At 43.9% G+C, this 12,534-nt stretch overlaps 1 protein-coding gene across 2 annotated transcripts in view; it reads right to left on the bottom strand.

The window, feature by feature from the left end:
• UBE4B (ubiquitination factor E4B) overlaps positions 1–12,534 on the bottom strand; it is a 135,787-nt gene that overhangs the window by 38,078 nt on the left and 85,175 nt on the right. For both annotated transcript variants that reach the window (XM_066270498.1, XM_066270497.1), the window contains 7 exons: positions 11,930–12,044; positions 7,799–7,882; positions 5,120–5,176; positions 4,053–4,169; positions 3,856–3,954; positions 2,798–2,911; positions 1,157–1,355 (listed from right to left, as the gene is read on the bottom strand). In XM_066270498.1, coding sequence (XP_066126595.1) covers positions 1,157–1,355; positions 2,798–2,911; positions 3,856–3,954; positions 4,053–4,169; positions 5,120–5,176; positions 7,799–7,882; positions 11,930–12,044 — 785 coding nt within the window. The remainder of the gene's footprint in view (positions 1–1,156; positions 1,356–2,797; positions 2,912–3,855; positions 3,955–4,052; positions 4,170–5,119; positions 5,177–7,798; positions 7,883–11,929; positions 12,045–12,534) is intronic.

Genomic DNA, 12,534 nt, shown 5'->3' on the forward strand with positions numbered 1-12,534 from the left:
TGCATTCCATCTGTCACAAGTTTCCCTAACTGCCCTCTGCCTGTGGTCTCTCCTCCTCTTGTCTCCTCTAGCTTGGCTCCTCCGCATTCTCTCCTTCCGCCTCCCGGCCCTCCCTGTGTCCCGACCGCATCTGGAAGGAAAACAGCTGAGGTCACGCAGCGCAACCAGTTTCCTCCTCCTCCTCCCCATGGGCCCCGCCTCTGGAAGGGGCCTTCCTCAGACAGGATCTTCCTTAGCTCAGCCTTTGTTTGGGCAGTTTCCACTCTAGAAAAGCCCCTCTGACATTCTCCTCCTCAACCCTGTTCCCCTACCCCCATCCCAAGCCTGGCCCTGACATCAAGAGCCTAGATCCTAAATTCTGGAGTCTGGCTGGCTCATCTGAAATCAGGTCTGAGTGAAACAGAAATTTCATCAAGAATTAAACTGCTTCCTTCACTACTGACAAGTATGAGAAACTACAACAAATTAGTCAGTGGGAGGTTGACCTCGGACCAGGCCTGCGGCAGAGGAGACAGTCCTGGACAAGGCTCAAAGGACTTGAGCAGCAGGGCAGCTTGCTGAGTAACAGGCTGGGCAAGCCGGCACCTTTCAGAACCTCAAAGTCTCCTCATATTTAACTGGAAGACAGTAGAGTTGCTATTAAAATACTTATTAAAGTTCTTTTCCTGATCAGCCCATTAGCCTACAAATAGAAAATTTACTACAGAATGTAAGGGAAGGTCAAAGTGGAAGGCACACTACAATCTGTATGTTGATGTTGCTTGTCTTTTGGTTAAAATCCTACCACGACTCAGAAGCAGCTGTGTACTGGCCAGTAATGTAGCAGGCCGTAAGAAAGGCCGTGACTGGTCAATGTCAGTAAAATAAATCAAGTCCTTAGACATATGCCCTCCTCTGCCATCCCTCACTGTGAATCCTGGAAACAAAAAGAAGTCCCTGAGCCTGATGTCGTCACTGTAGGGGGTGAAGGGAGAGTGGAAACTGTCCCTAAAGGACGGGAGCAGGGCCAGAGGGAGCAAGGGGGCGGGGTGCGGAGACGACAAGCAAGGACGCTGCATTGGGGTCAAATCCAAGCTGGGGGGCGATGTTCTGAGTCCACTGTCTCCTGCTAAAAAATGGACATAGATTTTTTTTTTTTTTTAAACTAATGACTCACAGAGTTCAGTCAGCCAGTCGTTCACATCCTCCATGGTCGCATTCACTCTGGTCTCATCATTAGGAAGAGTAATCCGACACCGCGGGTGGAATATATACGTGGGATCAACCATCTCTAACTTGATCTTGGTACTTAGCTGCTGCAGCACCCAAAGAAAATTCAGCATAAATCCATCTGTAGAAACCAATCTATCATCTGTCTGCAAAATATGGAAGAAAGTATTTAGAATAATGATTAGAATAAAAATTCCGGCACAACTTTACAAGAGAGGAGACCAGACGTGCACCTTAAAGCCAATGAGGGGACAGATAAATCATGTCACTGTTGTCACTCTATTAGCAGATTCTACTAATTGGCCGTTCATCATATGTGAAGCATTTTATACATTCAATTACAGAATCTTCACAATAGCCCTTACGGTCAGTTAGACTAGAATTCACATCTTCCAGAGGAGGATACCAGGGCTCAGAGAATTTAAGTGATTCGCCTAACATCCTCAAAATGAGTAAGTAGAAACACACTGCGCATCATTTGCTTTCTCTTATTTCCTCGCAAGAGCATTAGAAGGACGAGCTTCGCACCCACGTGCCTGAGTGTCTGTAGCCGACACATCAGTGCGGTCCCGCACTAATACCAACACGGTCATAACAGCGATAGTTAACACCCGCTGAATGTCCACCAGGTAGTGGGCACTGGTCTATCAACTTTAAGTGCAGTAAATCCACAAGCTCGGCACTGTTCCTGTCCCCGTTAGCAACAAGAAAATGGGGAACCAGATGTAACTGTCTACCACTGTTGGGAGACAGCGGAACAACTGGAAATCCGGGCAGTCTAATACCAGGTCCGTGCTCTGCTCTATACCTTTTTCCTTCTCTTGAGTAGAAATGTCACATGATTCATTAACAATACAGAGAGGGTGCCCTTGTAACTTTTCTACTCTGGCAAACTGTCGGAGTCCCTGGCTTTCCTCACCAGGGCTGCTGCACTGGAGAGCTTGTAACTGGTCTCCTGGGGGCCGCTCCTGCCCCTCTTCTCAGCTTAGTCTGTTCTCTGCACAGCAGATTTGGTGGATTCTTGGCTTAACAGCCATCCAATGGCTTCTCACTACAGTTCTCCCATCAACCAAACCAACGGAGCCTCTGCCCCGCCCTCCAGCCCGTGACCCACCCTTCCCTCTCCTGTCTACCGTTCTCCAGCTACAAAAGCCGGCACATGGGCCTTGCTTCAAAGCTAGTTCCTCCCTACCTGCTGCCTCACACATACCTAGCAAGCTCTTCTCCAGTCTTGCAATGGCTAGTTCTATCTTACCAGTGAGGTCTCTGATGACATGTCCCCTCCTCAGAAAGGGTCTTTCTGCCACTGAAACAAAAACTCCCCATGGTTTCTTTCTGGTTCTTCCATGGTCTCACTCACGTCCTGTGACTTGCTTTATTTGCTTCCTAGAAGCAATGGCTGCCAGAAATAATGCTTATGTGTTCGCTTACTGACCCCACAGAACACAGGCAGCACAGAAGCAGAAAACTGTCCACCCTGTTCGACACCGCAGCTCCACTGCCTAGAATGACGTCTGGTCGGGCCTGAGGTTGCCCAAGTTAGGGAAGAAAATGAACAAATGAGTGAGGGAGCCTTCAGGAAGCCTACCTGCATCTGCGCTTTCTTCATGTTGGCATTGACGACAGCTGCCATGTAACCCAGGGCAGCCTCGCGGGTTTCACCATTTAATAAAACACTATGCAGAATCTTGAAAAGCTCTTTCTGAAATTTATTAAAAAAAAAAAATTAAAGCAGACCCTGGCTGGTTGGCTCAGCAGTAGAGCATTGGCCCAGAGTGTGGAAGTCCCGGGTTCAATTCCTGGTCAGGGCACACAGGAGAAGCGCCCATCTGTTTCTCCACCCTTCCCCCCCTCCTTCCTCTCTCTCTGTCTCATCCTCTCCCGCAGCCAAGGCTCCACTGGAGCAAAAAATGGCCTGGGCACTGAGGATGGCTCCATGGCCTCTGCCTCAGGTGCTAGAATGGCTTTGGTTGCAATGGAGCGACACACCACATGAGTAGAGCATCGCCCCTTGGTGGGCATGCTGGGTGGATCCCTGTCGGGCGCATGTGGGAGTCTGTCTGACTGCCTCCCTGCTTCTAACTTCGGGGGGGGGGAATTAAAGCATTAAAATTAATTATTCCTTTTTGACTTAAGAACAACTAGAGCCCCTCCTGCTTTCTCTCCCCTTACACTGCCACTCACGTCAGAATACCCTGACCGCAAGGACAGAAGAAAGTCCACGTTCAACTGTGTCAACACATTAGCATGAAAGCAGACTATGGAGCAGAGGAGAGAAGTAGTTATAATTTTAATAAAATAGCCTTTGCTCTTTCCCCTTCAGGATAGGATGAAAAAAATGACCTTCATTACCCTGTAAGGAGCCTATAATTTTGCTGCTTCTATGTTTGAAAACTGAAGACACAGAACCTACACTGGGGAGAAGCCAGTCACCGAGGAGTGTGTGCACACGAACAGTGCTTAGCCCCCTTATTTTAAATGCCTAAGAGCCAGCTGGAAAGGGAGCCTATGCTCAGGGCCAGCCCCCAGGGGTGCCTTGTAACCTGGGTACACAGTACTTTGGCTGCAATGACTGTTTAAGACACAGGTTACTGGTCTGTAGACTCTCTTTTATTCATCCGCTGGGCTCCCTTTCTGAACACTTACCCTTCCCAGCTCCAAGTAATGCTGCAATGATTGGCTAACCACGCGAGTGTTTTCCAGGGTAATGGCAGGCCCTGAGAAATATTTTTCAACCACTTTAGTCTGCAAAGAGAAGGAACAGATTCAATCAATATACAATGCACGTTTGGGAAGGGATCTGAACACAAGAGCAGCAAAGTGCAAACGGCCCTTGTACTTACATCATCTTCTGCGAAGACTGAGAAGCTGAAGAAGGCCCCCAAATAAGAGAGCCTCTGTAGCTCCCGGCCAGAGCCAGGGCTCAGGGGCTTAGGCAACCACAACGGCAAAGAAGCGACCTGCACAAAAATGGAAGAGGCAAATCAAGCCATTCAATCGACCACTGAAGTGAAAGTGTAACGAACAGAGTTTTCAACAGCCGCCCTCTTCGGCTGGCTCTGAGCCACCAGAACAGTGGCAGACACTTAATTAACACCCACAAACACAGGCCAGCAAAGATGTCAGCATCCCCGCTGGTACTTTCTTGTCTCGGATGGAGGAAAAGTCCTCCATCTCCTCCATGTTTTAATAAGATACACTTTTAAGTTCTATGGTTCAAGATACACTCTGATGAAGATCAAACCAACTGTTATACTACAAAATAATATAAGTAAATTTTTCCTGTAGGGCTTGTTATATTCTAGATGTACATTTTAAATACATTTAAAAAAAAATCACAAAGAAAAGTAAACAGGCTCATTCCAGGGAATAATGTATTGGCATCAGTTTTTTTTTTTCCTTTGAAGTTAGAACTGGGGAGGCAGTCAGACAGATTCCCACATTTACCCAACTAGGATCCACCTGGCATGCCCAGCAGGGGGCGATGCTCTGCCCATTTGGGGTGTTACTCCATTGTGGCCAGAGCCATTCTAGCGCCTGAGGCAGAAGTCATGGAGCTGTCCTCAATGCCTGGGCCAACTTTGCTCCAATGGAGCATTGGCTACAGGAGGGGAAAAGAGAGACAGAGAGAAAGGAGAGGGGGAAGGGTGGAGAAGCAGATGGGCTCTTCTCCTGTGTGCTCTGACCGGGAATTGAACCCAGGATTTCCATATGCCAGGCCGTCACTCTACTACTGAGCCAGCCGGCCAGGGCCTTGACATCAATATAACAGCTGAGAGCCACCCACACATGCTACCTGTCTATATCTAAACGTCCTCAAACATACACCTTCCAGATAATGCTACGTAAGAAACATCTTCTGAGTTATATGCTTGCTAAAAATGTGTGAGCCTGTCGGGAAGGCACTTACCAAATTGCACACGGGGTGTGTCTTCCCAAACTTGGTTTCACAGAGCTCACCTAGAGCCTAGGAATCAGATCAGAAAGAGTTATTTAAACATAGTTCATCTGACTGCAATGTGAACACCGTGAACAGCTTTAACTGTTGCTATAACCGTGCGTGCATGCCCTCCAAACACTAACAGCTTCACTGGTTTCCTGACTGATAAGTAATCGCCTTGTCAAATACTTCAGATAAAACAGAAACATAAAATGAAACTTAGTCACCATAAACATTACCCTAAGGCAGAGGTCCCCAAACTTTTTACACAGGGGGCCAGTTCACTGTCCCTCAGACCATTGGAGGGCCGGACTATAAAAAAAAACTATGAACAAATCCTTATGCACACTGCACATATCTTATTTTAAAGTAAAAAAACAGAATGGGAACAAATACAATATTTAAAATAAAGAACAAGTAAATTTAAATCAACAAACTGACCAATTATTTCAATGGGAACAATGGGCCTGCTTTTGGCTAATGAGATGGTCAAGGTCCAGTTCCATATTTGTCACTGCTAGCCATAACAAGTGATATAATGTGCTTCCAGAGCTGTGATGCGTGCGTCCCATGTCACTGGAAGTAGTACTGTACGTGAGCCACACCGCCACATACAGTACTCCAGGACCACCAATGAAAGAGGTGTCCCTTCCGGAAGTGCGGCAGGGGTAGATAAATGGCCTCAAGGGGCCGCAAGCGGCCCGCAGGCTGTAGTTTGGGGACCCTTGCCCTAAGGGTTACCTCTATTGACATTTTAACAGCTTTCCAGACATATTTCTGAACATAATACACAGAGATAAGTGTGTATATATTTACCAAAAAATTTTTTTCACTTACCAATATTTCCACGTCAAAAAAAGATACGCTTCTTAAACTTTAGATGGGTAGTCTTGCCAGTGCTAAACATAACTATAAATAATTTTAACTTAATAAGCCTTCAAATTCAGAACATAACTAAAAGTAATCCTTGGCTCCAGATCTCTAGTATATTTTTGAGAACTCCAAATTTTTCTTTGGAGTACCCATCATTCTGATATTAGATAGTCAAAAAAAGCACGTTTTAAGGACAAACAAAACACAACTTAACAAGACTACAGTGATCTAGTCAATCACCAAACAGTGGCTAAATTTCCCTTATGGTGCGGACACCGCGCGCTCACACACCTCTGAGGAGCTGCGGTCCACACCACCACCGAGGAGGAGGTGTCCCACTGCCTAGTGCAGGGTTCCCAGACTTAACTGTGCATCTCCCCCCCCCCCATGAAGCTTTGGAAATCCTAGTGCCACACCACACCCCACCACATGCGTGGTGACTTAAATTGTGGTGTCTAGGAGCCAGCCATCCGGGATTTGGGATTTGTTAAAGCTCCCTGGGTGATTCCAAGGTATGGCAAAGCTGGGGTCCCCTGACCCAGGGAATAATCACAACTGTTTCTAGTTTTGGCTCCAACAGACTTCCTCTGCCTGCCTCTAACTGCTGGCCTTTCTCGAAATGCACTCTCACTGCTGAAAGAGCATCAGTCATGGTACAAAATCAAACTATTGTCCATCATAACGAGGGCCTTTGTCTTTGGGACCACAAGGGAACATTTTGTTGATATCTGACACTAAAAGCTCCGGACTGAAACATCAAGCTAATTCAAACCACTCTAGAAAAGTCAACAATTCCATAGAGGAATATTTACATAATACAGTGATCATTAATGGGCACTGAAATATTCCATCACTGAACTCAAACAATCAGACCACTCCACTTCCTTTAATCTGCCGCAGATAAACAGTATACAAGCACTGATGAATTTCATTAGGAACCCAAATAGTATGTGCAATGGAAGGAGCCCTGTATAAATCCATTCAAAATTATTTTTAAAAATAAGAATTCCCATTTCCCAGCAATGTCTTTAATGTTTAACCTTTTAGTTCAGCTAGATTTTTAGAAAGACTAAGGTGCCCTCTGTGACCCCCTCCCTCTGTGTTAGCATTTAGCACAGTGTAATTTTCTGACCATGCTGTTGTGCTCCTGATTTCTGCAGCAGATTATGGATACCCTGCGGAGAGGTCCCCATGTCTGGCACAATGGTAAGATTTAATGGTAAGTCAATACAATGAGTAAAACAAGGAACAAATGCAGCAAAAAAAATAAAGTATATAATTTAACCAAAACCCCAATTCATACAAGGTTGTATTCATACATAGAGTTAATATCACTACATGATAAAACTATATACTTTTCTTAGTATAATCTTGCCTTTTCATTTGCATTTATAATTTTTTTTAAACAATAAAATTTCATTCCAAAATAGTATGGTTATGCTCACTGCTAGGAGAGTCAGGATAGCACCAAGAATTATCGTTTTCATACGCTCTCCAAGAGGCGAAGGACACTCTAAGGACAGCATCACTGACTCCTGCCTAGGCCTTGGGGGCGGTGGCAGGGGGCGCCAGGGGGCGGGGACAGGTGCTGGCTGCTAACTGCCCTCGCCAGTACACCTCACTGCACACCAGACACTCTGCCTGGCAGACACAATGATTCACTGTTTTAAATTTGAAAACAGGGTTGATCACAGACCTGAAAGAAAACTATGTTAAAATAACCTGGAAGAAAGCATCTATCTATTAAGAGGGTTAAAGAAAAGAACGAAGCTTTACCATGAGGGGGTACTTAAAGTAGTCACTGTCAAGGGAGCACTCTTTGGCAGCAAGAGCCAGGCCTTGTAAAATGGGGATAAAGATCTGTAAGAAAACAAAACAAAGTCAGAAATGTACGTATAAAGATGGGAGGCATCTCACATCAAGTCCTGAATCTGAACACACAGGCATTTCCACCCCTTCCCCAGGAAAAGCGGTTTCGCGTATAGAGTCTGGAATCCAGCCGTGGTGTGTTAGCTGCACTTTGACAAGGCTAACCATAAATGTAATGCAGCTAAACTCTCCAGAAGCAACAGGATTAGGGAACCCTAACACTCCAGCAGGACTCCCGCTGAGTCCACAGAAGCTCGCAAACCAGGGGCGCTTGCCCCAGCCAACCGCACTTCTCAGCAATGTGCTGCACCAAGCACCTATAACCTATAAAGAAATTACATCCCAGAACAATCTGGACTAAATGCTCTAGTACCTTCTCAACTCTATCAATATATTTTAAAATGCTTTAATGCCACCCTCCTACTTCCGTCTAATTCCATCTTTCATGGTTTATTTTGAAGAAAACAAGAAAATCAGATGAATGGACAGTATTATTACATTAACTTTAATTATGCATAACAAAGAGCTGATAAATGTTAAAACTGAAAAAGAAAACTTTATCACAATGTCTAACCCCATATACAGTGTAATTAATACAACAACCTGATGCCAGAGCTTCAGGGCACTCAAATCAACATCTACAAGTTGACGTTGACACCAGGGCGCATGAAGACCGTGCAGATAAGGTCGGCACAGCTTGTCTTCGAATCTCACAAGGCACTCACTGATCAACGAGTCTGGGGGTCTGGCTGGGGTTCAAGACTAATAATTACATTAAGTAGAAAAAGTTGTAAATAACGGCTGACAATCTGAATGCCCACAAGTTGAAAAAGGGAGTGTTCTGTAAAGCCACTAGAAAACCTGAAAAATTTTCCTTCCCACTAATTTCATCCCATTGTACTGAGCACCCTCATCATTCAAGAAGCACGGTATTATTTGTAATAAGGTGCCCTGGCTTACCAAGGGCCTTGGAGAACCCTGAGGTATCAATATACCTCCGGAAGAAATCATTTTGCAACTCAGCAACCAGGGTAGAAGCAATGTGTGCGACTAAGTCAGCTAAAAACGGAGAGGGAGCGCTCAGGTGTGGGGGTGGGGAACACCAGAGTAGCAGTCAAAAAACAAACAGAAGTTCCAGAAACACCAAAAATAAATTTTGTAACTGGTCATCTGGAAAAACCTCTAAGCATTGTTTACAGAAATGCTGTAGAATAAAAACATCTTTACTCTAACAGTCCTCTTCTTTTGTAAGTAGAGTTTAATAAACTGACAAAATATTGCTAAGCCTAATAATTTTCAAATATTCAAATATTATATACTATTTGTGCAACTTACACATTTTAAATAATTCTCTTATAGTCAAATAAATAGTTTCCAGCAGTGATAAAAAACATGCTACAAACATTCACCTCTAATCTTAAATTCTAATGACTGCTTCTGTTTATTTATCAGCAAATATCTCAAATGTTAAAAGGAGACTGGCCTGACCAGGCAGTGGCACAGTGAATAGAGCGTCGGACTAGGACGCGGAGGGACCCAGGTTCGAGACCCCGAGGTCACCAGCTTGAGCGCGGGCTCATCTGGTTTGAGCAAAGCTCACCAGCTTGGACCTAAGGTCGCTGGCTCGGACAAGGGGTTACTCGGTCTGCTGTAGTCCCACGGTCAAGGCACATATGAGAAAGCAATCAATGAACAACTAAGGTGTCGCAACGAAAAACTGATGATTAATGCTTCTCATCTCTCTCCATTCCTGTCTGTCTGTCCCTATCTATCACTCTCTCTGACTCTCTCTCTGTCCCTGTAATAAATAAATAAAGTTAAAAAAAAAGAGACTGGAGTTTCAGTCAAGATTTAATAATTCAAATAAGACCAAAAGGTAGAGTGTTATTTTTGAGTTCAGCAACTCCATTTTACTCATCCTTTCAAAGAAAAATCACATGCCTAAGATAAGCCATGTTCAAGGATAAATGATATGCCTAACCAGTGGTGGCGCAGTTGATAAGAATGTTGCCCCAGGATGCTGAGGTCCCAGGTTTGAAACCCTGAGCTCACTGGCTTGAGCATGGGATCATCGCTATAACCCCATGATTGCTGGCTTGAAACCCAAGGACACCAGCTTGAGCCCACAGGTCGCTGGCTTGAACAAGGGGTCACTGGCTCGGCTGCAGCCTTCTGGTCAACGCACATATGAGAAGCAATAAGTGAACAACTAAAGTGATGTGGCTGTGAGTTGACGCTTCTCCTCTCCTCCCGTCTCTCTTTCACTCTTGCATTAAAAAAAAAAAAAAAAAAAAAAAAAGACTAAGTGGCCTGGAAGAACAGGCATCAGAACTCTGTGGTCAAAACTAAGCAGGTCTGCGGTGGTTGCACAACACTGAATGACACTGAACTGTGCACTTCAAAATGTTAAATTCGTTATGGAAATTTCACCTCAATTTTGTAAAAACAGATTATTTCATAACCTCTGTGTACGTTTCTTTATGAATAAAATAGGCATAACATCCCTCTTTCAACTGATCAATGACTGGGCTAATTTTATATAGCTGAAGTTACTCTGCGTTCGTCAAACAATGTCTTTTTGAATAGAAGTATTCTAATTAATGTACATCACATATATAGTACAATATCCATTAAACCTTTCAAGACAGTTACTTATTTTCATCAGAGTTTACTTAACATTTTAAAGAAAGAAAAGCTCACTCTGGTGCTTTAAATATTCCCATAAATCAACAAGACCGCCGTCTCAGGCCAGCAGCTGAGGGGTTCCGGACACAGACGATGCAACCCTAACTGGGAATTCTTTCCCTGCGTTCTTCTTTCACTGACATTTTAAAGACAGAATTTCTGAAACTCCAAAGGCCTTAAAGTTAAGTTATAAATAATATTAAGTATAAAAACAGATTAAAAGGAATCATAGCATAATTTTGCCTCTGTTATTCTTCCTAGTCACAAGAAAAGGTAATGGCCATACAACATATTCAGAGAAAAAGCCATAAAAATCCTTTCATCGAGGGAAGCAGCTCATGTGAAAGTGGCTGTGGCAACATGCCTACTTTACAAGACAGGCTATAAAGCAGCAATCAACATGTAATGCTAAAAACCCCTGCAAGACTAAGTTTCTGAGTTATTATTATTAAATTATTATTAAGTTTTATTAAATATTGCATATCTGCACTGTCACTTGACAAATTAGATATAAAAAAGGAATGATTAATGAAGGTAATCAGAAAGATACAAACAACATCCCCAGTTTGCTAGTAAGAAGACAAAGATTATGTGGTATGCAGATTACCACTGAGCTCATTAATTTATTAAGCTCCTTTTTTTTGTAAATCAGAGAACTAATTTTCTTTCTTCTTCTGTTTTATTTTCCTTAAGTGAGAGGCGGGGAGACGGAGAGACAGATTCCCACACGCGCCCTGCACCCTACTGGGCAATGTTCTGCCCATCTGGGGCTGTTGCTCTGTTGCTCAGCAACCGAGTTATTTTAGCATCTGAGGCGAGGCCATAGAGCTATCCTCAGTGCTGGGGGCCAACTTGCTCCAACTGAGCCATGGGTGACGGGCGCTTCTCATGTGTGCACTGATCAGGAATCGAACCTAGGACGTCCATACATCAGGCTGACACTCTACACCTGAGCCAGCTGGCCAGGGATAGTGAACTAATTTTTCACACTACTAATCCACCAAATGCACAGCGTGCCTCATGCTATTTCTTGGCATTCCCGTGTTAAACGTTCCTTAAACTCAGGGACAGGGCCTTATATTTCTTCTTATCTCCCAAAGCACTTAGCACGAATCCCACTTAAGATATCCAGTGTCTCACTGATTAGCTGAAATGGCACATGATTTGAACAGTGCAGCTGTCAAACTGATGTCACTAAGAAAGGAATCTCAGGTAGGTCTTCTCTTTGAGCAAACAGCACACGCATACTACAATTCAGGAATAGACGTTTAAATACATGGGGCCTTTAAAAATCAGCCTCATCATGGAAGCTCCTAAGCTAAAAGTTCTGGTAGCAACTTCACAAACCCTTACCTGCTTGAACACTTCTTCATCCTGGTGAGTGGTTCTCACCAGTTCTTGAATGAAGCCATACGGGAGATTCCTACACAGCATATACGGTACCAGGAAGGACGGCTGCAGCATGGACCTGTGGATCCATGAGAGTCGAGACTGGCAATGAATCAACTTGTTACCGCGTAACAACAGAACATAATGCCATGTCAGCCGCAACTGCCCACTCAAAAGTCGGCCCTGAAACCTCCCAAATATCCCCACAACAATTTTACACAAAAGGTCACCTTTCTTATCATAAATAATTCCTTTCTGTCTAAAAAACGAGAGACTATAGGACTTTTCAAAGAACAAATCTTTTCTTACATACAGCCCTTAAAAATAAAACATTAAGAAACGGACCTCTTTAAATGATTTGTTTATGCTTTATCCAATCACAGATTAGCAGTGGTTGAGGACTTTTTAAAACCCTTAGTAATTTAAACCATGGAACATTTTTAAAGTTTTAGTACAGTGTATCGTTTTCTTTCTTTTTAACAAGTGTTAAAAATGTATGGCTATAGTACAGAAAATGTACTAAAAGAATACCCAGAATGAATAAATGTAACTTTGCCATTTTTCCTGCA

This window comes from Saccopteryx bilineata, chromosome 3, assembly GCF_036850765.1.
Source record: "Saccopteryx bilineata isolate mSacBil1 chromosome 3, mSacBil1_pri_phased_curated, whole genome shotgun sequence".
NCBI classification, from domain to species: Eukaryota; Metazoa; Chordata; class Mammalia; order Chiroptera; family Emballonuridae; genus Saccopteryx; species Saccopteryx bilineata.